The following is a 27,754-nucleotide window of genomic DNA, read 5'->3' on the forward strand; positions in this document are numbered from 1 at the left end:
GCCAGCACTTTGGCCAGCATTCTTGCTGTGAGAAGTAATGTTTCTTCCCTGGAACGTTTTAACCAGTGTAAATATATCAATACTATCCACATTTTAAGTAGGCTTCTTTGTGATTCATGATGAATCAGAGGATGCAGATGCCCTGTGCTGTGCTCGGGTATGGTGTGAAAGTGAAGTAGAAAGTGCCGTCAAGTCATAATAATACACTTTGTTTATAGACCTCATTTCATCTCCAACATTTCAAAGCCTTGCCAGTATTTATTAATTAAAATCTTGCAACAGCTCTTTGAGTTGTGCAAGGACTATTATATCATTATATCAGTCGGTAAATGTGGAGACCCTGAAGGCTAGATTGAGACTGCCTGCTTTAGGCACTCAATATATTTGTTGCAACATCTAAAAAAAAATGGGTGCTTGGCTCCAGCAGAATGATTCAGATGACTCAAGGCAGGTGCCTACGCAAACTATACAAGCAACACAGAGACGGATGCCTCTGAAGTAGCACCCAAGCGATATTCACACGTTTCTCCATCAACTGAACGGTGAGCTCTGGGTCCTTCATGGGATGATTTAGTGTGGTTGCATGCAGCCACTCAGGTGTAGGCACTAGGAAATAGCATTCTCATAAGTGTGGCTGGGTAAGTGCTTAATTCAAGGCTCAACAGTGTGCAATCCTGCTTACATGGGAATCAAAATGCAAATTCCCCTCTGAAGGGTAAGCACCTGTGTTGTGGGATAAGTAAGCGGAGAAAGCACAAAGATATTAATGGTTTGAGCACTTACTCAGAAAATAGAAAAGTAGAGATCTAGGCTGTCCGGCCTGAGGGAGTCTGACCCCAGAATTTCTGCTTGCCCAGAATATACCAGTCTACAGGTAAGGCTGGCATGGAGGCTTTGCCTCCTCCTGCTGAAGGTTGACTGCTCAACAACCAGAAGTTTAAGAACCAGAAGTGTGAGATGCAGAAGCTAGAGAGTTTCAGCCCATTGGAAGAGGAGCTCTTTTGTTTGTAAATCTATTTTAGAGCTCTGTCAGATAAATGGCATGAATTGAGTTAGGCCAGTGAACAGGTGTTCCTTCATGCCCCAGGCTTAGCTGGCACTTAGGAATGCCCAGGTGTTTCCATACTGCCAGACTGACTTGTCCCTCTCCTGTATCTCCTGGTATCCAGGTCGTCCACACTCTGCACCTGTCAGCTGGCCATTAGGGAGACATTTGTTCCATCTAAGAGAAAAGCTGGGCATAGCCAAGATGACTGTGCTCCAGGCTCTGCTCCAGGCACAGTGTGGACATGCACCACACAACTTTGGCTCTTTACCTGGTGCAATTTTGCAATGCTAGCCTGAAGTTCCCAAACCCCAGTATTCCTCCTGTCACTTCCTAGAGCATGCAGAAAGCAGATGGCTGCAGAAAAGCCCCTATTTTGGCATCTGTATTAGGAAGAAAAAAAACCCCAAATACCTAGAATTGTACTCCGGGGCTACAGGGAGATGTTGCCTAGTGGAGATCAGGATCAAGCACTGTGCAGCATGGATGGGTCTGCCCACTTCAGATGCTCCCAGCTCTCAGCTGTATAAACACAAGCCAGCCTGTAACAAGCAGTTCAGATGCATAGACTCTCTTTCTGGTTTGGCCCACAAAAACAACATAAACATGCCCCAAATTTCTCTTGCTGAGGTGTTCCACATTAGCTCAATATCACCTAAAACTGGTGGGTTTGGTCAGGCTGTGAATTAATGAAATGGGCCCTTTTCAACACCTCGGGAGATTTTAGCAGCTCCTCACCCACTTGTGAGTCATGATGGACTGCCAGGAGCTGTCAGTCACTGAACACATGCGAAATCATATGCTTATGTGCCTAAGTTACTCTTAAATCCACAATACACTATTCAGATTTATATACATACTCAGTTTCTCTGGGATGTAGGTTCTTCTTCAGATGAAACGGACTGAGCCATTCCCTAGGACTTAGGCACATCCAGTTCGTTCTCATGGGGACTTGAGTTGACTCATGGCTGGTCTAAATCACATCCACTGACTTCTTCAAACTATGCAGCATCTCAGAAACAGAGCCAAGAAAAAGACTCAGGAGTCCTGAACCTGGGCTTGAGCCTGATTTATTATCATTTTTACCTGCTAGGGATTTCTTTGGTCTCAGCAAGATTCTCTCCTGTTTAGCAGTAGGGGAAGAAAATTTGGGCTAATGTATCCTACTCTATCCACTCTTTAACATAAGAGTGGCTCCTATTAGTGTTTTAGCAGTTTTTCCTTTTATGCAAGAACTTGCACAGCTGACTTGGCTAAACTTTTAATGGGTACGCTTCTCGTGTGGGAGGAAATGTTAAGCACTGCTTATTGTTACTTAGAATTACACACCCAAATGCCATAGCTCCATCCAGAGTTCCCAGGCATCTAGCTACTTTACTATCTACCACAGCACTCTATATCACAAATAAGATCTTCCTTACCCCCTAAAGTAATGTCATGATGCAGGGTAGGAGCCAAAGAATGCTGGGTTTGCAAAATGCATGCATTGCTTCAGATCGTAGTGAATTCATTTAAGAGGAGATCAGGCAACAACCATTAATTTCAGTGCAATAGATTTCTCTGCTCTTCTTATTTACCAAGATGATGTCTCGCTAGATCAAATCAATGAAATTACGACAGATCACCCAGTGTACCGACAACAAGCGATATCTGCCTAGCATCTCAGAGAGACATCCCTTTATCAAATGCCTCCAGTTTCTGTCTGCCACATTTTCACCGTTCAGTCTGTTCTGCTGGAAATAGAAAAGTTAAAGTTTTCCAGTGTACTTGGCTGCGTTAGAAGCTCTTTTGGGCAGTCATGCACAGACGCACGTATTGACTGTCCTGCTAGCAGTAAATTTGGCCCCACCGTGCCAAAGGAGATGTGCTATTGTCCTTGGGTGCACTTCTGGAGGCCACGTGTGGGGCGTACACAGCTCCACCCTCAGCTGAGGTGGGAAACTTGTTCAAAGTGGTTTTGAGGTTTTGTTAAGAAGCAAAACAGGAAATCTGCATGAATCTGGAGTTTAACTATTTTTTTAACTTGTTGCTCTCCCAGAGTTGTTTTTTTTAAAAAATAGAAAATAAATAAATAAATATCAGAATAACAAACATTCTGCAACTGACCACGGTCCAGTTCTGGGATAAGCCCAAGGTTTTACTGGTGCAGAATAGACTTCAGGCAGCAAACAGAACCTGGAGTAGTCCAGGGATTTTTTTCTTTTTTAAGCAAACCAAGCAACTCAAAGGCTGTGTCAACTTACTTAAGTGCTCTTTATGCCAACAAATCATAGCTGGCACAGAAAACAATGCTGACTATTGCTCCCTTCCCTGCCTACACTGGAGGCGAGGAAGGCCAAAGACACAGAGCTGAAGCAGTAGCTCTGTGCCATCTGGAGAGACTCCGTATCCTCAGCCCAGCTGCTTAGCAGCAGAGGAAAGACCACTGAGCTACTCCTAAAAATCAGCGAAAAGGACAATGAACACATCAGTGCAGTGCGAAGCATCAGCACAAGCCTGCCTGCACCAAACCATCAAGTTGTCTCAAGAGCCCAGTAATGGGAAAGCCATCTCTCCCTCAATGTGGGACCTACTGGCAAAAAGCTCCATCACCAGAACTGCAAAGTACTGTGCTTTGTGGTACATTGCTGATTCACATTCCACGACACTGCTGAGCAAACTCTACCTAGATGTCTCCACAGCTCTGTTTCCAGTGCTATAAAACACTGGTTTGGGTCAGATTCTGTGATGAGATATGTTGTTGTCTTTCACAAACAACCGCACTAAGACAAATGAGTTACTGATAGATATAATGCAAATTGGCTGCGCTATATCTTGCAATTGGGATCAACCAGACAAGTTCCTCACAGTTTTCTCCCAGTTTATTTAAGCTGCCTGTGTGTGCTGTATAAGGCACCACCAACGGTTTTTCCTGCTGCTCCAGCATCACTCTGACGTCAGCATTTTGATTTGATTTTCTGTCACTGTTCACGCAGATTAAATTTCAACCAGTGACCCACGGCTTGATAGCTCATTAACAAATCCCTCTGAGCCATCTAGTCCTGCCCTTGCTTGACAGTTAACTATGCATTGCACACACTCCCAAAGCCTCCTGAAATCAGCACCACCTCATGTGAAAGCTTGGTCAGACTCAGTGCTGCTGCAAAAGCCTATGGGGATCCATGCCCAGCTGCATGTTTTCAATGACAAATTGCTAATGATTCCTATTATGAATCCTTGGGTCTTTTCAAGTCATTGAGATTGTGTAAAAAACTCCTCCATGGACAGTAAAAGCCTTCCTTTCCCACCCTTCCCCTCAGCCCTTGATCTACAGGGGAATTATTCTGACTTCCTTCGCGGTGAAACCTTGAAGCAGGACATTCTTCTCCTTTTTTGTTCAGCATCATTACCGCAATCAGGCAGACTAAGGCAGCTGCGATAATGCTCTTCCAGCTTTCCCTTGCTGTCATACATGAATACAAAACTCTTGGTAGGCAATGGGAACAGAGAAGCTGCCTCAGGTTATGCTCTGGAGGTCACAGACCCACCTCTAACTTTAGCAGTCGAGTAGGACATGACACAGGTTGCCCTGAGTGCATTATGATCCTATGCCCAGCTTTGAGTCACATTGACCAGCAGGTTAATAGCGAAGACACAGCCATTGCTTTGTTTTACTTGCTCTGTGCATCTGAACTTATACAAGTACCCAGGCTGCGCACCGCCAAAATCTTAACCAACCCTCTTCCTCCAAGCTAAGAAAATCTCCACAAATGCTGAACCAAGGCTGTTTTCGGCACCCAGCAGGCAGAGCACACAGCCACAAGGACTCCGGCGTGCTCCCACTGAAGCCATGGACAGGACTTCCCAGCCTCACGCTCTCTTTTTGCCTCTCCAGACACTTCAGTCCAGAAGTCAAACTCAACGATTTCAATGGGGAGATGCTTGATTTACACCGGGCCAAGACGAGAATTGGGCCATGATTCTTTATTGCCTTTTAAAGCCAAGAGCCCAGCAGAAGCCAATTGTGTCTGATGCGAAGCTGCTGCACACCCAATGTGGAATCTGCACAACTCCATAAACCAGCAGTGGTCTAAATAAAAACTTCAAACAAGACATTCTGGCATTGGCCAGAAAGAGCGAAGATAAATATCTGGGAGCCGCCAAGTTGTAAAGGAAGAACTGCTTGACTGTTGGACAGAGAGCAAAGTAAGAGGCAGAAATTAGGCAGGATGCTGTGAGGCTTGTAACACTCCCAAAAAGCAAAGGGGTCACAGCATTTAATTTGATTAATTCATCACCGGTCCAAAAGACTTTGTACTGAGCCTCAGGCAGCACAATCAACATACAATCATTAATAGAGGAAATGAAAGATTGGGTTTGGGTGGTAAATACTCCAGCTCCCTCTCCCACTCCAGCTTCCCTCCTGTTTCTTCTGTCCTTGGTCAGTGTAAACATTGGAAGCAACAGAGTAAGCAAGCAGTAGCATTAAAACAACAACAACAACAACAACAACAACAACAACACAACTCACTGTATTTCAAATGCCTTGGTCAAAACACTTTCAAGGAAAGCTTTGACTTGCTTTCCCCATCATTTTTGTTTTCCCTCAACAGCCCATTCCTCTAGGAAACGCCATGGGCAGAATGGAGCAACAATCACGCTAGCTTGCCTCCTCTCCCCAGGACTGGCAGAAAACTTAGTGGAAAACAACAAGAAGGATGTTTATCCTAAGGGGGCTGGATAATGCTTTTGGAGGTCATTTCAGTAGTTTTTGTTGTTCTCCTAAGCATCCAGGGACCCAAACAGCTGTTTTGATGAATGTAATTGTTTTTACAATTAATGGTATTTTTTAAAGCTCCAATGCTAACTTTTATGGGCCAGATGGTACAAACACTCACCCCGAACTGTACAGTGCCTGTCCCTCACCACAGGACACAGGGGGAGGGCACAACCCGCCCGCTGATACTGGGGCTGGAAAACTTTTGCAGCTGCTTGAAGCTATGTAGGAGCCTGGGGTGTCCGAGGAAGCCACAGGAGAGGCAGAGCTGGGGAAAGAGAGGGTGACTAATACTCCATACATCCTCAGCGAGTGAAGTTTACATCTGGCTCTTCTCCCATCTGCTTTAAGCCCTGCCACTGCTCCCACACTGCATTCACTGGGCATCACTGCGTATCAGACCTCACCGTGGCTCTGTACAGCAGGAAACTGCTTTTATCCCCTTTTCCCATATGCACACTGACGTTTAGGGTAATTTAGACACTTTTCTGCAGCCGCATGAGAAAACTAGGATATGAAAGATGGGTCTCCACACCCTGGATGACACATCAGCCTGCCTCTGCATCTGTGCACACAAAGCCATATGACACCTAGGTACTATTGAGTCAAACGCCACTACTGAAGAAAGCAAGGTGACTTGTATGTGTGTTTGAAATGATATCTAATGAACTTTCTTTATCACCTGATTGTCACTTCTCCTCCCTTGTTCCAGTATGTAAAGGTGCAACCATGAGTATATATGGAAGACCCAGCCGGTACAGACATTCATTTTATGTCTTTAAGCTGGTCAGATGAGAAAATGTTCATCAAATATAGTGTTGGACCACTGAAATAATGTGTTCACTGCAGAATAATGAAACAACTCTCTGATTCTGGAACTACAAAAAAAAAAAAAAAAAGGAAAGTATTATTATACAAAAATCAGCAAAGTTTGATTAATAAGGCTAACCTTATTTGCCTGCATATTCCATATACTACTGAAAATAGAGATCCTATCTGTATCTGTGCCTGATTAAGGCTTCATGGTAATAGTCCAGAACTGCATGTGTTGTTTCTTACAAAAAAACCCCAAACAACACCCCCCTCAAACCAAAACAAAACTCATGGTGTCTTTGCCAATATTTCACCATGTTTGTTTGTGCTCATAGCAAGTCCTGTTTTAAATCACACTAATGCATTTGACTTTTGAGAGAGGACGAACCAGAGATTTATTCAGTGCTGCGTGGCAACAGACCATTCCAGCAGGAATCTGAGCTGTGGGGGGGAGTTTTATCAGGGAAGAAATCTCATCTGGATAAATGATACTCCTCAGCAGAACATGGTTAGTTATATGTGTGTTTGTACTGACATCAGATGAACGCTGTTCATTTGTTAGATTGTCACTTCTCCTCCCTTCCTCCAGTATTCCTCCTACTCTCCCTTTGGAAGGTTTAATCACCTAATGTAAGGCTTTTTAACAGGAACAAGGGCACTTTTAAGATAAAGACATTAGAAAATAACTTTAAATAAATATGACATACGGTTCTGCATTTAATAAGCATGACTTACATATGTATGCACACATGACACAGCCCCTCTTCTTCCACTCAAGTCATAGGCCCAAACACTACTCACTGTGATGCCCACATCATGCTAACTATCCAGCATTCGGAGACTGATGATTACTACCTTCCTAATAGCTGCATATGATTAACTTTATATTCCTGTAAATTTACTGTGCATGGTGTCTGTGCTATATCTGATGAAACCCATGTACGTATTAGCTGATCTTCGAGCCATGATGCCCAATATGCAAGCAAGGCAATCTTTGCTTGTATGATCATTGGTTTAAAAAAAAAAAAAGAGGCAGAAATACTGTAAGCACAAAGTAGCATAGCCCTTGATTAGTTTTACTACAAAGAAAAGTCCTGCATACAGTGACTGTTAACCTCTGCTTCACCCCCAGCTACATCCTGGCCTGCAGTGATTGTAACTAGGGCGTAATCAGACAGGTTGTAAACACAAATTGCCATTTTATCTATGCCCCTTAAAATGTTAAATTTGCTTTTCCTCATTTGCCCACCTAAGGAAATAGGGAAGAGGTAATCGTTCCTGCTTTTTTCCAAGGCACAAGCTATGGCATCGTGACTGCTCATCAGCAATGCAAGTCTCTTCTTCAGCATCACTTATGAAAGCGAAGCAGGCAGCCACATGACAAGGAGATGTGGAGTTTGCTATAAGGACTTCTTTAAAACACAGCTCTGTTGTCAATCTCCCCAGTCCAGCTGTGGCACCAGTCTGTGGCCTCTCCCTCAGTCCCTCACCTGGGGCTTTAGTAACTACTGGAGAGCAGATAAAAGGATCAGCCATCCAGCTGTGCACAGTGCCTCAGGTCATGGAGTGCCAGAGGGGCCCCAACAACGTTTTGCAAATGCATGAGCTGTACCTCTGGCTGCAGGGAGCAGAAGGAGGGAGTCAGCTGAGTCAATGCTTGGTGCATACAGCTGGAAAGTTCAGTTTAGGATGTGCCCAAGTGACAGCATGACTGTGGCAAGGCAGGATCTGAAACACCTTCTGCTGTATCCTTGCCTATAGGCCAGATTAACACCACTGGACTAGTCTTCTGCATCATCCAAACTGGAAAGCAGGGTTTAATTAGTTTTGATTAATCAGTCTTTCTAAATGCAGGAGGGTTACATGAGCACAAGGAATCTTACAAAAGAAGCGATTTCAGAAAAATGCAGTAGGAAGCAACAGGTCATGGGGAGCAGATAGGAAGGATGGTGGGAAGCGTTATTAACTAGTGGTTACGGAAAGGATCTCCAGAACAATGGTGGAGAAACAGGCAGTGGACTGAGAGAATTGCCATATGCATTAACACTGCACATTTAACCCCAAGAGGTCCAAAGGGACATAAAATGAATCAAAGTTCACAAAGTTCCCACTAACGAATGGCCAGTGGTAGCCCAGGCTGGTGCAGTAGAGGGTATGGATGTTTGCTATGGCCAACCGAGGTGGCTGGTGGCACTCCCTACATGGGACCCTTCACTCTGGTACAGATTGCTCGTGCCAGGACTGCAACCAGCTCTGCCAGAAAGTAAGAGGGACAACTCTTCCCTTCACATCTTACACTTTCCAGATTGTAAAATCATACATAGGCTTTAAGGTTATATGGCAGGACTGTTTTCTACCATATGTATGACCATTACATAGCACCAGGGAACACTGATCTTTTCAGAAATGGCTAAGTGCTGTTATGACACAGATAACAATAATAAAAATAACGATACAACGGCACCTGCACCAGTATACTGCAATGAGTGAATGCCAAAGAGCACTAAATGGTTCTCTCATCACTCTTATCACAGATACCTCTACCAATAGTGGGCGGGTTTTGCTTCATATTTCATCTCCAGCAGCATACAATGAAGTTGCAAATAGCATTACTAAGCACGCCAAAATGCCCATGCAGTAAAGATAACACTGACATTGTGATATAAATCTATTTTCAGCTTTCATGTGAATATTCAGGATGTCTCCTCTTATCTCTGTTATATATTATTTTTATATTGTGAAAGATGACAAATACCGAATGGCAAGAGTAATCAAGCTATGGAAATTGCCTCCTGGGACAGAGCTATATGTTCTCATAGGGCTTTTGTTTCTTTACCTTTTATTTTTATGATTAGTCAATCACTGTTTAGCCACCTCAGGGAAATGCAAGGTGAATTAGGAGAAAGAAGGTCAAGGTTATCATGGAAAAGTTTAATCCCTCCTCAGTGGGAACCAGTTAATAGCTATGGCTAGACTCAAGTATGGACATCTGTTGGGAATCCCAGTGAAGGTCAAAGGCAGAGAGGAAGAAAAAAAGCTGCACTGAGATCTTAGACAGTCATAAGCAGACAGATGTTCCTAGGCTTTAATGAGCAGTCTTGGCTCCGGGCCTTTCTTGGCAGAGATGTTCAGTTTTAGTATTTTTCCTTGTAGTGCAAGGTATGGCTCTGGTTAGCTGGCTCTGCTTAGCTAACTGCTGATGACTTTTCCATCTAAATAATAGCTTGACAATGAAGAAACCAGTTCATAATCTGTGACTTGATGGATTAGGTCATGGGGAATGATGTGCAGTTGTAATCATGAAAAGTAAAAATAAATAAAAATAATAATTTTATTTTAAATGAGAACCAGTTTTAAAAGTTTAAACAGCAAATCTGATGGAGCTCCTACTGCAAGTTCTGCCACTCCATCTTATGTTTGTATCGTTATGGACAATAAACTAAAGTAAAATAATATGAAATGGACTTTTTCTATACCAATTCGATTTCCAAGTCAGCCTGGTGGGGGTCATGCCCCTGCTTTGGAAAATCAGTTGGGTTCATCAGTGCTGAGAGTTTTCTCCTGACAATTTGCTATGCCTAAGTGAAATATATGTAATTGGAAAGTACACGCTTAGCAAACATCTTCTATTCAGAAAGGCAAAAGTCTACAAATCCAACTGTTATCAAACTGCAGAATCAGTAACTTCCACTTAAAAGCTGAGAAATAGCCTTGTTAAAAAATTTGAAGACTTTTAACCCTTGTCTGCTAGGATACAACTTCTTTAATGCAATAGCCACTGCAGTGCTTGGTGGAGAATAATTTTGTTCTCCATCAGGCATGTAGCAACCCTATATAACCAGTGACTGAATTCAGTCTCTTTTCCAATATTTCTAGGTGTCTCATTTCTTGGTGTCACAATTGGTCTGATACAATATGATATCATGAATGGGAATGTTTTCATGGGATAAGCTCTCATTTTAGACTGCTTTTCATTACTATAGTCCAGATCCTGATCTCAGTGAAGGAAATGGAAATGTCTAGGTGGCTTAAGCATGAGCAGTCTTTGGAGCTCAATCAGTTACATTTCAATAAAAAATTTAAGAGCCTTACATTGGCAGGTTATACAAATTCTCTGTTCTCTCTGTGTTCTCAGCTGATTCTCTTTTCATTTTGGAGGCTATGAATTATGTTTCTTTGAAGCTCTTTTTTAGCACATCAGAATCTCATCCACCACTGGTTGGTTCAGGAAAGCTCACCCTTTTCCAGAACCAAATGTGAAATCTGCTTTGTGATAAATATCTGATGGTGCAGGAGCTCTGGGCTTGCTCCCAAGCTAAATTCGTTTACATTGCAGCAAAACACCTGTCTCTGTGTCATCATGAAAGCAGCTCCCTATTGTAAAGTACAATTCAGTCTCTCAGACAAGATTCAGATTCCCTTTTTTTCCCTCCTCTGCAGGAGAGGAACAGATGTCCTTAGCAGCCGAAAGGAGCTTCCTGCCTCCTCATCTACACAGCTTATATTTCCAAGTCATGAGTCCTAAAACTCTTCAGAGTCAGTTGGCTAGGGTTTATTGTTTCCATGACACCAGTCCGTTCCCACAGCCACTCCATGCTCAGGATAATTACTCTACACGACACCTGCTGACTGGAAGTGACAGATTTACACTAGGATTGTACCCAGGGTCTCCATATATTCAGCCCAGCTATCACCGTGACGGGTCCCTCCGGATCAGCAGTACACCATACCAGTCATGGGACAGTGACCCAGCTCCACAACTTCCCACATGTCTGGTCCATCCCATCAACAAATGGGTTTTGTATGTTTTGTGGGCCAGAGCAGAGACTCTCTGCTCAGTGTGGTAGCTGTTCTCCCAAAGGCTGGGCAACGACTACCACCCCGCGACATCAGACACCAATAAGAGAGATGCCTACTGTGCCATCATGTATTATAATTGCTGCTGTTGCAGAATGCAATGGTGAGATTTTTGAAGTAAGTGCAACAAGCTATGAGAGATAGGCAAAAGCAGAACAAATATTTGTGAAAATGCTGTGTGACAACTCAAAGACTTTTAAAGGTTATGGCTTAGCGCGTGGCCAGCTTTCTTGTTGATGTCCCCAAAGTTTGGATGCAGAATGGGAGTTGATTAAAAAAAGGCAGAGAAGTTATTGACTCATTTGCTGTAAATGGCAAGTCCCTCTTTGTTCAGCATTAAAATTTAAATGCAACAAGTAAAATAGAATAAAGCAGAGCTTACCTGAAGAGACTGAAGAATCATAAGTAATTCTGTCCTTCCTATTTGTCCTGAAGGGCTGAATGTCCTTTTCCCTGTAAGTTCCAAACCCTTCAAAGCTTCTTCTTTTATTCCCACTTGCATTGTTGTCCCGCTTTTCATTTGAGGAATTCATTTCACCAAACATGTCCAGGGACTCTGACCTTCCATTACTCTCAGCATTACCAGAGTATCTCTTTGTGCAAGAGTCAATGGGATCATTACTTGAGTCACTTTTATCTTTGCTCTGTGTCCACTGCTGGGCATCAGAAAGTGATAACGTAGACAGCGTATCCACCTCAAAGTTAGTCTTTGAGCCTTTGTGTCCGTTCTCACAATGCTGGTGCTTCTGCTTCTCCTTATGCTTGCTTTTCTCATTGAGCAAGGAGAGATCTTTATCTGAGCCACTGAGCCTTTCATTGATTGCATGGCTGGAGAAGCCAGTGGACTTGCTAGCAAAGAGACCACTCAGATCTTCGTGTGTCCCCAATATCCGCTCGTCCTTATGCTTGTGCTTATGTTTGTGTTTCCTTTTGTGAAGTCGGCCACTTGAAAGGCTTGTTCCTCCAACCTTTGGAGGAGCCAAAGAGGACTGCATGTCTCCAAGGCCCATTCCCACAGGTGTTTGTAGGTGCACTCCATGTTTCGCTTTATGCTTGGCAGTGGTGGACATCTTCATATGAGAGCTTGCATGGAACTGGGGTGGGGGCACAGTAGGTCTCATAAATGGGGAAGCCGCTCCGAGCGTGTGAGACAGGTACAAAGGAGCTGGATACTGACCATAGTAACCAAGATTCATCATAGGCATTGATGTGTAAGGCATTCCATAGGGTGCATAGTAACTCCCACTGGGAATAGGGTAACCGAACCCTTGTAAAAAAGGCACCTTTGTCATGGTGTCATTGGTTTTGGCAGGTCTACCACGCTTCTTCTTAGACTTCATGTCAGAGGTCCTGCGAAGATAGAGCAATGGGTCATACTGGATATATGGCACAGGGTAGTAGTGATCAAAATTAATCCTGAAGATGCTAGGATATGGATTTTCATGATAAAATGTGTAACTTCTATGGGAAATCCTGAACACTTGAAACTTATTGATGAGTTCCTCAAGGTCTGCCAGAAACTGGAGGTCATCTCTGTTCTGCAGGCTTTTCCTTTTCCTCTTGTGCTTTGGCTTTTTAATACTCTCATGAGAGAGAAAGTTATCCACAATGAGATGTTTCTGCCGGTGACCATGCCTGTTCTTTGTGCTGGTGTCAGATGGGATAGCCTCTGGATTGTCCAGGGTGCAGAAATCAAAGGAGTATCTCCGGCGGGATTCTGAGCTTTTCTCAGCTTGGTCAGAAGTGCTGTTGTTGTCTGTACCTATCCCACTGTCACTCGGTATGGTTTCCTCGCTGTGAGACTCGCTCACTGGCGACAGTGTGACTTCTTTCAGGGAACCTATTTCACAGAGGTGGGAAGGTGAATTAGCCATTAACCTGGGTGGAGACAGCTTCCAAGTTCCACTGTGCATTCCTTTCTGGGTTTTTGTAGGAAGAGCACTGATAGGTTGAAGATTTGGCATAGTTTTTAACTCTGAAAAATTTGTTTCAGTGCTTGCAGGGCTAAGGTTGCCGTTAGTCCCCACTAACTGTGTCGAAAGTGGATGAATAGCTGCTGGTGACGATGCCACAAGTGACTGCAGGTTGGAAGGCACTGCTGGGTTTTCTGGCTGGCTGGAAACAGGCCTTGAGTGCTTGATGGCTGTCTTAGGTTCTTCTGGCTGAGGCTGCAGCTCTGCTCTTGGCTTTCTGCCCCGTTTCTTACCAATGTAGATAGTCCCCCTCTTGCTGACATTGATCTGCTTCCCTAGTCTGGCATCAATGGTGGTTGGCCCGGCAGTAGATGGTGGCTGGACTTTTGCTTTCAGAGCTATGCTGCTGGAGCAGGAGGACAAGATCTGATTGAGAATATTCTTCCTCTTGAGGGTCTTCATTTTATTAATGGTCTTGATGGTCTTCTTATCCAAGACCCCAAGCTTCCCAACCTTTTTGTGAAACTTGAGTTCACTGATGGACTTGTCCTCTCCTGGGACCATCTGGGCCAACTTGGCTAGATTCCGTCTCCTCTTCCTTTTCTTTGTTCCTGGAAATTCACGATTTATTGGACTCACTGGGCTGGTGGAGGTTCCCTCATGAATGGTTTCAACAGTGAGCAAAGGCTGTTTCTTTGGTCGTCCTCTTTTTTTCTTAACAGGTGTGATCACAGTAAGACTGTCTGTATTGGTATACAGAGGGCTGGACGGTGTAATGGGATAGGCTGAAGGAGGTTCCACCATCAGCTTCTCAGATGTCGTCATGGAGGTCTCTCGAAGGATAGATTTAGGTTTGCTGCAGGTCCATCGCCGCTTAGCTGCATGTTTTGGGTGCTGGACCTCAGATAATTTGCCAGCTGTGGGAAGATCGGTGGGCAGGAGAGTGGACGTCACAGCTACAGATTTTCTGAGTCTGGTGGCACCGTTGGGGGAAGCTTTATCAGTGAGCACACTGCTGTCGATAGCTACTAAGGGGGACTCATTTTCAATCACTTTCCCTGGCTTTGCAGCTCGAAGATCTTTTTTACTCCCCTCTGGTTGAGAGCTAGTCCTGTTTGCTACTTCACTGCTCATTGCAAGTGCTGAAGGCAGGCTTTTCTCCTGGATAGTTTTCTCAATGGAAGATTTTATGGATTGCCTTTTTTTCCTTTTGTGGCCAGATGTATCTGTTGTTGGAGACTTTATTGGGATAGTAATCCGTACATGACTGGTATCACTTTCACAACTGGTAGCAGAAGTGGGATTCTGCTTCAAGGGTGACGTATCCAACACACTATCCATCAAGTAAGACTCTTTTTTCTCTTCCATGCTGTCATGGGATTTGCTGTCAAATGCTTTTTGAGCACTCTTCACCCATTCAATGTCTGCAGTTTGGATGGTTTGACTTATCAAGTCCTTTTTGCTGGACTTCTTCTTTGTACTTGCGGTGGGCTGATCAGGGGCCTCCAGCTGCACACTTCCTTCTTGATCACCGAGAGGCAAAAGCCCATTGCACTCGGAGGCGCTGCTCGGCTGCGCAGCCACGTTGATGTTGTTGGGTGATGGGACTGCACTGCAAATGGAAAGCTCTTTACTAGTGGCCGACAGCTGCCCCCATGTGCTGCTGGCACAGGACTTCTTTACTTGGGATTTACTGAAGGAAACTCCTGGCTCCGGAACAGAGATCTTGGTGGCACTAACTGCTTCTCGACTGGGTTCTGTGTTGATGAAGCAACTTTGAGAAGCTGAACCAGTGTCGGAGCTCGCTGACCAGTCAAGATGGTGCTGGTTGCTACTTTTCTGCTGGTGCTTTGATTTTAAGGTGTCACCGGTGAAGTCTTGTTGGAGGCCTGAATCATAGTGCAGAGCAGAATGTTTTTGTGGCCTGTCATAAACCTGGAAGGTAGAAAATAAATAGCAAAAAAAAAATTAGTTTATCAGTCCACTCGTAAACCCTGGTTGCAGCTCTTTATGTGTACGTTGAACGACAACTCTTCTCAACCAATGTCCCTGTAAGGGATAGGAGCCTTTTTAAAGTCATCTTATACTTGAGCGAGATTTGCATTAAGATTCATGCACTGTAAACAAGTTTTGTTTTCTTTTCTCACTCTAAAAACAATGGAAATATTTCTATAAATGCTAAATTGCTAAGGAAACATATTCTATTGATTTTTAATTTAAAACACAAGTGAAATATTCCCTTTCAATGGATGAATGGTGCAACTAAGCCTCCTATTGAGAATCCTTTTTTCCTAAAAAAATAATCCCTCACGTAACTTGATGCTCAACAACTGTAATTAAGCTCATTGTTGTAAAAAAGAAAAATGTAAAATTATCTTGGAAGTTGTAACAAACAAGAGGAAAACTCGTGGGTCCACTTCCCTATGAAGCCAGAATCTGCAAAGATTTACTCGAATTTTCTTATAGAAGTCATCCCCATAAACTTAGTGCTTAAAATCATATACATAGCATCAAGTGTGTGAGGCACACTTGGCAGGTTCAAGATTTGCATTACTCCCTTTCCATTTTAATAATCTGCTATTTGCAATATTGGTAAGAGATATTTTCAATATGATTTCTAATCCGACAGCAGCTCTTCAAGCCGCAGAGGTTACAATAAGGGCAGAATTATGCTGAAGACTGCTACAGAGCAAAAGAAAGTCTACTTTTTTTCTTGGTAGGCCTCCTTCAGCTAAAGAAATTGTGTGCTACAGCTGTAACCTTTTAAAAAGTCTCATAAAGCAAAAAAAAAAATAATTTTTTTTACTTTCATTAACTGACCTCTTCTAGCCATTTGTTTTCTCATGTTACATTTAGGACCTTTTTTGTAAAGCTCTGGATCAAACTGTGCAACTTATTTTGTACACCTAGTACTGCAAACAACTGTTCTTAGCAAATTGTAATGACACTGTTCCGAATGCCAAATAAATGATGAGAGACTTAAAATAAATGCGCAACCAAGGAAAGAACAACATAAAACAACTGCTAAGTGTCTCATGTTTCTGCAAACACCCTGTAACAATGAAGTTTCTATCAGTAGCGTTATATTAGATCCCCGTTCAGGGTGATTGCAACAGAAGTTTTGGGGCAAAGAGGCTGTCATCAGAAGAGGGTTTTGAGCTGGGAAACGAGTTGTCCCCAGTTCTGAGCAACTTCAGAGGGATTTTAAAGGTGCTAAACACCCCCAAGCCCATGGTGCATTATTTAGTGACCAGTAAACGTACACATTATTGGCAAATTGATGTTGAGATACCCCTCATGTGCATATGAAAATGGGCACGTGGTTTTTCTGGAATAGGCAGTAACAGCGAAGCTGTTCTGGTCCATCGTTTGAGGAGTAATCAGGGACTCTTAAATCCTGTGGATAGTTCAGCTGTCGTGCACATGGACCAGACATACTCAGGGAAAGCAGAAATTTCCAGGAATTGTGGAGTGAGAAAATGAAAGCATGCAGCTGCGGTGGAGCTGCAGATGTCGCGGGTGAGCGACACCCGGTTTCTTTAGCCTGAGAAAAGAGCCGAAAGCATAAACAGCCCTCGGGGAATGAATCTGTTCCTCCTCCTCCTCTTCCTCCTCGCAGCGGCCTCCCGCGTGCAAGCCACACAGCGCGCAGCAGCCAAGACCCACACTGCTGATGCTCTCCTTCCGAAAATGGAGCCCACCCGCGTCCACGTCCTTGGGATGAGGCCAGGGACGGGTCAAAAGGAAATCAGCAGCGCTGGCACTGAAGTTTGATAGTTTGGTGTTTTGGGGTTTTTTTGTTGTTTTTTTTTTTAATTGTTTTAAACTGATCACAAAGCTCCTGACCTTCATTTTATCTCAGCCATTTGGGGTTTCCTGCACACAGGAGGTGTGCGGGAGATGTCCATCCCCTGTTGAGGTCCCAGCAGGCTGGAGGTGGGTGTCCTCCACCTAAACCTCACATGAAACATCATCTTGCCAAGGTACTGTGACTTCTGACTTGGAAAAGCCTTGGAAATGATGGACTGAGGTCTCTCTTGGCCCCCCAAGGCCCACACCGAGGCAGGGCCAGGCTCCTTCTGCACAGATCCTGGCCTTACGGCTGCAATCAAAGCAAATCCTTACACCTATGTTATTTCCAAAATGCTGAGCTATGAAACTAAATGACCTGAAAAATTTCATTTGGAAGAAAATAAATAAATTAAAAAAAAAAAAATAGTTACAGCAGTGAGTGAAAACATCACATGCTGGCAACACCCTGGTCCTTCTAAGTCCACTGCTCACACAGAGATCTCTAGTTAATCTCTGATCTATATTTTAAGGCAGTTAATAAGGGCTCAGAACTGAGAAGCCGGCTATATATATCAGCAATGAATGCTGATATATTGCTTGGCTCCTCCAGCTTCATTTCCTTGGCCTGCACATTATAAAATGATGATGTAACTTCCAACGTATCCCTAATGATAGCCTTGTCATTACTCCAGCACCGCAGGCCACCACAACATCTATCTTACAATTCGTGAGAAAGATATGCCTATGTCATCAAAGGTGCCAACTCTGGAGGCATTTAATCATGTGGATAGGCACTCCGATTTCAATAGGCCGTCAAAAAACGACCAGTCTGCAGGATCAGGGGACTCCATTTCCTAAGTGGGATGTCAAAACTATATATCTGCACAAGCATGTAACAGTCCAGTGGGTTTCACCATGCAACTTCTTCCAGCATAACACTTACTATTTGCTCTCCTTTGCTGGACACATCCATATCACCCCAAAATAATTCTTCGTCAGCACAGCAACCAGAAATCATTTGACTGCATTGGGTTGGGTTTCACTGGCTGCAATGGGTATGTGGGGACTGTTTACTTAAAAGCACTGGTAAATCATGTGAAAATAATGTAGCCAAGTGTATTTTATTCCCTGTGTATCCATCTGGGTTGCTGTCTGATCCCATTGGTCCTAATATTTAGGCTTCAATTCTCCCTGCTGGGTCAGTACCACCCTAAGAAGTCAAGAAGCCCCAGCTGAGCTAACCTAACCCTCTGCTGAGCTAGCAGAGGACACCAGAGCTGTCAGCAGAGTGAGTGCAAACAGACCTCTTCAGAAACCTGTGTCTTGATGCCTTTTACGGAAATTCATTACTTTATTTGTCAGTAAGCGTGCAATATACTGCAGCTCCATAGGTCTTGGCAAGGGGCTGTTGACTTGAATAGAGTTCCTATGGCAGCACAGACGAGACAGGCATCAAGAGGAGTGGGCTTTATCATGAAAACAGAAAGATTTACCTTTATTTACTTTTTGGTTTATGAGACCCTAAAAATGCTTCAGACTTCAGTGCCTGCCTCTATTTGTAGTTTGCCCTTTCATTAACTGGGATTTTCTTCAGCAGCTAGCTATTCTGCACCAGGAGTCTGCTCCTTCTTCTTTTGTGAAAGCAGAAGCATAGCTTAACCCATGCAATTTTATCACATCTCACCAGACTTGGTCAATATTTCTCTTGATATTCAGTTTACTGGATATGCTTAGTGGGTAATAATCCCATCTTTCATTTAAAGAAAATAAAATACACATAAAGAAGCTAATGGTTTTCATGACTGCAAAGAAGTTTGAGCAATGTGATCCAGCACATGTTAAACCTCAGACTAAAAAAATAAAGTTTGAATCCTCTTATAAGTAGTACACAATTTTAATACCAAACTCATGAGTTTCAGTCCTCAGCTTTGTCCATGGTGGGCAGACCTGTGAGCAGGATATATCTCACATACTGGCCACTGAAGTGCACTGTCCAGAGAGCAGATGAGGTGGGATGGTGTGTTTACACCTGCCTTGTCAGACCTGTGCAACCCTGCACCTGCAGATGTGATTACTCCTCTTCACAGCTGTATCCTGGCATGCAGCCCTTGCAACTGAGAGAATGAGACTGTATCAGTCCCATGATGAGCGGCACCCTACTCTGTAAGCAGTACCCAGCAGCAGAATCCATCCCTTAGGGACTCTTTTCATTTAACTACAGGATGTCTCACACTGCCTCCCCATTCCCTCGCCTGATCTTCTCTCTAAATCCACACACTGCTTCCACTCCCAAAGCAAAAAGTGGGAGGAGATCTCAGCAACCAAATAAAGAGCTTAGCAAAATAATCATACAAATAAGAAAAGAAATCCAAATAAAAATGAATATAAATAATAATGATAAAATACACAGTTAGATAAAGCCTGAAAAAAATCTGATTGCTTACAGGAGATAGGGGGTACCCCTGCTCCAAACACACCTTTTTGTGGAGGTAACATACACAGAGCTTGTCAAGAATCTGGCTTGCAAATCAAAGTTAATACTACAACGCCCCCTCTTTAAATCATTCGCAGATCCATCTGTGTAATGGCTCCTCAAGTGTAATTCCCTATTAAGAGGCTTTATCTGGAGAGATAAGCAGCTGGTTCCCATGTCACTAATTGCTGTCTGCTGTGATTTTAAAACATCTGCACTATTGTGCTCTTCATTTTCATATTCTAATCACCCTGAAACTTGAAAAAGGTACATCATTGATTGTTTCTGTGGGTTAATTAGTACACAGTCTCCTTGTAGAGACAATTTAAAGGCAGTCAGAACCTCAATCAGCAAGTTTGTTTTAAAAATTAATAACATTGGGAGCGTCTGTGGGGATTGGCATCCACAGTGACACACCAGAGTGTTCTCTGGGGACATACCATCCTTTGTTATCTTCTTCATAGGCTGGAAATAAAATTAAGAGGAAAAAAAAAAAAAAAGAAAAAGAGGAAAGGCTTTCCTAAACGAATAATGTCACTTACAATCAGAGTCCTGAGAAGTGCTTGCTTTTATCTCGGGGCCACCCCTGCCTCTCCAGTGAGAACAAATCTCATCAAAACACCATATAATACCTCTCTGTGGTTTAGGAACTTGTAAGACATTTTTGGTAAGAATTTTGGTGACTGGGAGCTAGCATCTCACTGGAAATCCATGGGGTGAGGCTGTGACTGCTTGGATATATGTGGGCATTTGCTCTGCTCGCCACCTGGGTTGGCTGGATACTGGGTCATCAAGTGTTGTCTCCAAGCCATGCAGAGAAGGATGTGAGCTCAGGCACAGCACTCTGCTATGGCAGCAATATTGCATTATGGCATGCAAAATGGACCTTCCTTGTAATCAGCCAGCTCAGGGCAAAGGCAGGCTTGACTTCATACTTGCTTTAATTTAAGCTTATACTCAAAAGTACTCCAGACAATGCTGAAAACAGACCTTTGGTGCCTCGGAAAAGGCCAACCTGAGATTTTCAAGACTGAAGAGACAATGAATAAATCTGGTGGCACTGAAGTTAAGTGGAAAATGCAATAGTGTCCTGGTTTCAGCAGGGATAGAGTTAATTGTCTTCCTAACAGCTGGTACAGTGCTGTGGTTTGGATTTAGGATGAGAACAATGTTGATAACACACTGGTGTTTTTAGTTGTTGTCAAGCAGTCAAGGACTTTTCAGCTTCTCACACTGCCCTGCCAACGAGAAGGCGGGGGGCACCCAAGAAGCTGGGAGGGGACACAGCCTGGGCAGCTGACCCCAACTGACCAAAGAGATATTCCATATCATACGACATCATGTCCCATTTATAACTGGGGGTGGGCTGGGAGGCTGGCTACCTCAGGGTCTTGCAGAGAATCTACTTCGGGTGGTGAGAAATTGTGCTGTTCATCACTTGTTTTGTATATTTTATTATCATTATTACCTTTTTTTTTGTTTTGTCCTATTAAATTGTCTTTATCTCAGGTCACAAGTTGGGTTTTTTTGATGTTGGGTTTTTTTTTTCCTTTTCCATTTTCAATTCGCTCCCCCATCCTATTGGGAGGGGGTAATGAGCAAACGACTGTGTGGTTGTTTTAGCTGCCGGCTGGGTTAAACCACAACAAATGGGCGCCCACTTTCTGAAAAATCGGACTCTGTTTTGGTCCTTCACAAGGAACTTCTAAAATCTGGAGAAACTCCAGGTGATTTGTTCCTCTTGAAAAAGCTTTCTCTTCAGTTTCTGCTTCCTAGACATGCATGAAAACATGTTACTGGAGAAGAAAACCCTTCGAGAGGAAGAAAAAACTGAGATTTCTAGCTCCAACACATGAATAAATAATCCTGGCTCAGCTCATACTTTTGCTCAAAATTGAGCATTTCCTCTTGTGTCCCAATGGGACAGCTGCAAACTGCTCACTTGAAGGCTCAATAAGAACTACAGGTTGGAGATATTTCATGTATTTGGTGAGTGTACTGAGCCTTCCTGGGGTAACATTACTCTGTAAATAAAAGACGCCAAGCAGAGGAGCCACCAGGTTCAGGGGAACGTAACTCTAGCCTGATGGCTTACAGGTTGAGCAGTCATTGACATGAGATGTGATCAATTTATAGGAGGGGTCTGTGATCAAGTCAAGTTAGTTCATAGTTGCAAGCATCTGAAATGATTTCAGGAAGTCCATTAGGTCTTTGGTGACCTAACCATGGAGGAGGGATCATAAACCAGCAAATAACACTTGCTAGAATTGCAAACAGCAGTAATGTCTTCTGAGAAGCCACACTGAATCTTGTTCAAAACTGATGTAGGGGCTTTCATTCCAATTAAAATGCGAATGGAAAACACATCAGCAGGCATTAAGATAAAATTCAGCATTATCATCCCAAAGAAGAGGGATTTTCCAGAGCAGTTTATTAAATTCATCGCTCCCAGAGTTTAGTCCTTCCCCAGCTCCCTGAGTCTTCAATAGTACAAGCCCAAACACCACCACGCTCACTGGAGCAAGGATCATTCGTTAGACACAGAAAGAGAGGCAGGAATTAACAGGAAGCTGCAGGGGGGGCTGCTTGAGAGCAAGACACAGCATGGGGTGGGAGCGGGTTAATTAAAAGCAAAGTGTCACCTGTTTGTGTCTTTTCACTGAACACAAACATTACAGACTGTTGTGTAAGTCTCATGGAAATCAGGAGGATCTTCACTGAAGCTGCTGGGGGTCCTTCCAGTTTTGCACTCCCATTGCTATGTAGTTCTCTGTCTTCCCTGAGATATTTGTGTAATTGTGTCAATACAGAGAAACTGAAGTTTGGGGTTTTGCATTATAATTTTATTGAGAATATCTATCTAAAGCACTTATCCTTAAGGAAAAGATAAAGCAATACACAGAGATTACTAAAGGGCCCCACAGATGGTCATGTGGTTGCGAATCATAATTTTTCATGCATTCCTGGTAAAGCGTGATGATTTGCTAAATAATTGAGAAATTCCAAAGTTATTCCAAATTAATTTTGCTACCAGCTTTAAAGTGGATGGTTTGCACACTATTTCAATCTTCTGCTGGATTGCAGACATTTCCATTTTCCACATACAGGGATTGAGGATTTTATTTGGGCAAATTGCAACAACATGTTGAATTTATAAAGGTAGGATTTGGTGCTGTGGGCTGATCTGTTCTTTACTAGTGGGATAGACCCATCTCTGCACATATTTTCTTTATCAAATGTTTAAACAATCCTGCTCTTTTCAGGGCTTTGTATTAAGCACCGAGTCTGGGAAAACTCTAAACAATGGGATTTTTCTGTCATCTCCAACAAAGAGCCCATCACCACTGACATAACAATACAGTTTAAATATCGTGTTTAAGCATAACACTGTTTGCCGCCTCAGTTTAGGCAGCTGGGAGAGAACAATTGGGCACCAGCTAAGGTGGACTACAATGAGACTCATACAATTTTGCCCCTTCATTTGGTGAGATAACCCTGGTTTGGTCCTTGTTTGGCCTCAAGCCAATGCAAAGACTTTTAGGCGAGCATTTCAGACGTTATGTCCACAAAGCCAGGGCTTGCAGAGCAAGACACCTTTGTTAAGCTGCGTGCTTTCATTTGTCCAAAAGCCTTGCTAATGAACTTAGCAGCAGCAGTGATATTAAGGGTCTATTATTCATACATAAAACATACTTCTACCCCTTCAAAAGTGGTATAGTTCCATGGAGCTCGACCTCCTCTTCCTGATGTGTAACTATGACACCATGCATCCAGGTTTCTGTCTCATCCTGCTCATCCACTTTGCTCTGTAATTTCAAGTTGTAGAGTGCAACGTGTATCTGTATAGTGACTTGGCCAAAATCAAACAGCGGAAGGATCCCAAGACAGACTGGGACTTGCAGAAATGCAAGCAGTAACAGGTATTCATCTTTGAAAGGTTTGTGGTGTTGTCCAAGACGTTAATGCTTCAGCACGTCTCAGATTACTAAATTGGAAATAAGGATGCGAGCAGCTGAGCACCGTAAGTTTCTGCTATAATTTTTAAAAGCCTGCAGTGCCTTATTTGCATTGAAAGATTTCTTTTATCCTTCATTTAGTATAGCAATTGCAGTTTTACCCTGAATACTTTTTTTTTTTCCCCCCCAAGGGGTGAGGGAAATATAAAGGGCTTTTCCATTGAGGCCAGTGATTCTTTCCACTAGAGTTAAATAATTTGATTATAAACTGAGTTCTTAAATGCCAAGGAGATACTGAATTCACCAGAAAACAGGCATTTAGAGAAGCTCATAAAAGCTGTGAGCTCCAGTCAGTTAGCTCATCATTCTTTTAGGATGCACTTCATTTAGCAGTTACTGACCACCAGATTAATTCTTTCAAAGCATCCTGATTGCAGCTAAGGTCTAGCATGAAGTATTGCATGTGCAACAGCATTAGCAAAAAGTCCAGAAATCTGTCAGAACATCCATCTGGCACAGCTGGGTTAAAGCTCAAGAAAATTTGTGGGAGAAGTCAAATATACAATAAATTCACCCTGAAGAGATGAAGTTCAGTGATATGCAGCAAAATGTGGGAGGTTCATCCCCTTTGGAAAATCTGCCCAAAGATGTCATACGTGATGCATTTCTGGCTCCACTGGTTATGTACTGAAAAGTCATTGCACTTTGTGCAAAGCTAGCAAATGGTGTGGGGTGTACGATCCCACCTGGAGATGGGACATGATCTGGACTCTCTCAGCCAGGTGGTCTCAGACAAGACTCCCAAGTGGGATTCTTCTTTGCTTTCACCAGTAAAATAATTATCTTTGGACAGAAGGGAGTAGGAGTACAGTCATCTCCCCTTGCACTGTAGTCCTTCTAACTGTCCAAGCAGGCATGCAGTGAAACCTTCCCCATTTGCAAAAGGCTATGGGACAGCTTTACCCTCCCAGTTTGCATATAACCTGTGCCTATTTTTCACCACTGCTGGCAGATAAAATGTGTTCCCTCTCCCCTTTTTCCTAGAACCAGCAGCAACCCCATGAGGCGATAACGGGAAATTTGCTGCACATGTTGAAGATGTCAAAAGCATGGCAGATGTCTTTGTTTCTGGACTAGAGGTGATGCCTCTGTGACATTGTTGCTGAGGATTTTAGTCCTCAATCAGGTCATTTTAGTTTACACCCCTAAGGAAATCAGGTTTGAAGAAAAACATGCAGCACTGCACTGGGACGTGTGAGGCATGGACATGTGCTATGAGGATTCCAATGCCCACCTGCAAGTACTCTTTCAAGACCTTATCAGTGGTGATTTTGGGCAGCAGCAACATCACAAGTTGTCCCGGCTAAACCTGAGCGCTCTCTGGTAAGGACCAATTTTACCATTCTCTGGTAAACTGGCTCCCTGCAGATGCCCCTTCCATCCAGATGCTTCTGCAGGCTCCCCCTGCCCCCCCTATCTGTAGCAAAGGTTTTCCCATTGAGGGAAATTCAACCAGGCTAGCAATAATGTTTCAAAGCAATAACAACAGGAAAAATAATGACACAAAATATTTTGAAGCAATGCCAGGTGAGGTGACGATAAGTGACATCCCATTTTTGGGGCACCGCTGTGGTTTTTCTGAACAACATGCATATCTGCCTTGATATTCATCCCTCATCTCTCCTTCCTCCCCTCCCTCCCCAGCTATGGCAAATTCAGCTTTACTAATAAACCTCCAGCTCGAATAGCAGGTTTTATTTAGTGTGCTATAAAAACAGTCATTTCTCAGATCATAAAAGAGGCTCAACTGGACTGCATCATTTTGCTGAAGTGAGTTTTCTGGTGGAGCGATTCTCTCTTCTAAATGCCACAGTCCCCCACTACCAGTATTTATGTACCAAAATAAAATGCAATTTTCTGTATTTTATTAAGTGTGAATCTCCAGCGGAAATCCATTTGGGAGCTGAACCCAAGATTTAATTGTCCCTTAATTTTATACTTTCAAGACTTTCTCAACCGTTTTCACAACAACAGCACCAGGCTAACTACAGTTTTATTAAGGTACAGCAGCATTACTTAAAAGCCCTGACCAAGTTTAGGTTTGGCTTCTACTGACAAAAATCAACAGCAGCACAGACCAGAAGAAGAGAGGGTAAGGAATAGTAGTCTAGAAAAGAGGCTTGCAAAGCACCCCGAGCACACAGCTTTGTACTTAAATGACCTCCCAAACTTCTCTAGCTTCTCACCTAAGAAATCAAGGGTAAAATTCAGCTTGTCGAGTTCCCAGTCTTTCACCCATGAGGTTGAATAGGCAGGTGGAAAGCCTTTAATATGAATTCAGGCCTGGGATTAGCATCCAGAACAGCAAAGCTTGTAGCTCTCCTGGGTCAGAATTTGGCTTATCCTATGCTGAAGATCTGGTCTGGAGAAACCCTTAAATTCTGGAATGTGTGCAGAAATTCAGTGATTTCTTTGCACATGGTCCCCTCAGGAGTGGAGACATGGAGACCAGACAGAGTGGATGGTGCGGTACCACCAGCACTTCAGAGCATCACCCCTTTTAATTGCCCTTGTTCTAGTAACTCAAGTACATTTCTTTGCCTTACACATGTTGACGCAGCAAAACCATTCCCAGCCCTGGTGTTGCTTCCTCTTCAGGGCTGACTGTGTGCTCGAGTTGAGTAACTCTGTAAATATACTGACACTGGAGATACAGTCCCCTATGCAAGCAACCTGGCACACAGGGTAAATCAGAAGCAGACAGTACGCGTTTCAGACATCAAAATGTATTTGTCCATCACTAAGGGAGCAAAGTCCCTCTTTCTTTTCAAAATGTAACTTATTCTGAAGGATTGCCATTGGAAGAGTTGGCAGAAATACGCTTTTGCAGGAGCTACTTGAGGAGAGAGGGAGATCAACTAAAGCACAGGTGAACCTGGTGTTATAAGCATCTGAGACAGACATCAAAGGGAATAAAACTACATGGGGATAAGAGTGCCACAGAAGATCCTTCAGTTTAGCAGGTATACAGGGTCTGAGGCCTAAGCTAGAAAAACTGAGATGGGAAACATGGCCCACATGTTTAACAGAGGGTATAAGTATTCATGAGAACAGCTTATCATGGCAATGGATTCTCTATTACTGGAAGTTTCTTCTAAATCAAGGCTGGGCATTTTTCTAACCAATATCCATTAGTACATGACAGCTATTGGACATGTAACTGGAATACATTTAGGCAAATCCTCTGGTATGAGTCATGCAGGAGGTTCGACTAAGTGATCACAATGGCTCTTTTTAGCCTTAAAAATCTGTGACTGTATATCCTCTCTATATCCTCCAGTGTTTTGTTCAACCTGGTGTTAAGCAATTCCAGCAATGTGTCTTCAACTCCTTCCTCTGGGAGGCTATATCCCAGTGTAATAAATCTCACTATTCAGAGTCTCTTCTCTCTTTCCCTGGAATCATTTCCATCCCTAGACACACCTCAGTTCTGGATTCATCCCAGAATTCCTCCTCATCCTTGGCACCAAAAAGAATGTTTCACTTTTTTCAACAATTCATTTCACTTGCCATATTCCTTGCTGCTGTAAAACAGTGTGTCCCACTGGTAAAACAAAGCTGATTTACTAGGAAGGGCCTTTTTCTCTCGACAAGCCTCCTGAGATGTGGTTCCCACCAGAACAGGGATGGGTGGTGTTGTACCACTCATGGTTCTTTAAGCGTGAGTGAAGTCAAGTGCTGTCAGGTCCACACACTCAGGCTACCAACATGGCACACGGCACAGGTGAAGCTGCTGTGATTCCTGTTGCCATTCCTCCGCTGGTTGAGAGGCAAATATACGTGAAATATTCCTCCAGACTGACTCTGTCCTCACCAAATAGCTGAGATTTGGCCCTGAACTTTAAGAGAAGGCACCAAGTCTTGTACCCAATCCGGATCTAAGTCTCACAGACATCTGTAAAACAGCATGAAATCAAAACATCTTGGAACTGAAGATATGAAGAGCCCTGCAGTCAGTTTTAGGCATCGTCTGTTTTTCTTTCTTTCCTTCTTTTTCTTTCTTTCTTTCTTTCTTTCTTTCTTTCTTTCTTTCTTTCTTTCTTTCTTTCTTTCTTTTTCTTTCTTTCTTTCTTTCTTTCTTTCTTTCTT

General features: G+C 43.3%; 1 protein-coding gene across 3 annotated transcripts in view; it reads right to left on the minus strand.

The window, feature by feature from the left end:
- Window positions 1-27,754, minus strand: part of SETBP1 (SET binding protein 1) — a 264,716-nt gene that overhangs the window by 63,054 nt on the left and 173,908 nt on the right. For all 3 annotated transcript variants that reach the window (XM_054811244.1, XM_054811243.1, XM_054811241.1), the window contains one exon: window positions 11,854-15,319. In XM_054811244.1, coding sequence (XP_054667219.1) covers window positions 11,854-15,319 — 3,466 coding nt within the window. The remainder of the gene's footprint in view (window positions 1-11,853; window positions 15,320-27,754) is intronic.

Source organism: Grus americana, chromosome Z (assembly GCF_028858705.1).
Source record: "Grus americana isolate bGruAme1 chromosome Z, bGruAme1.mat, whole genome shotgun sequence".
Lineage (NCBI taxonomy): Eukaryota > Metazoa > Chordata > Aves > Gruiformes > Gruidae > Grus > Grus americana.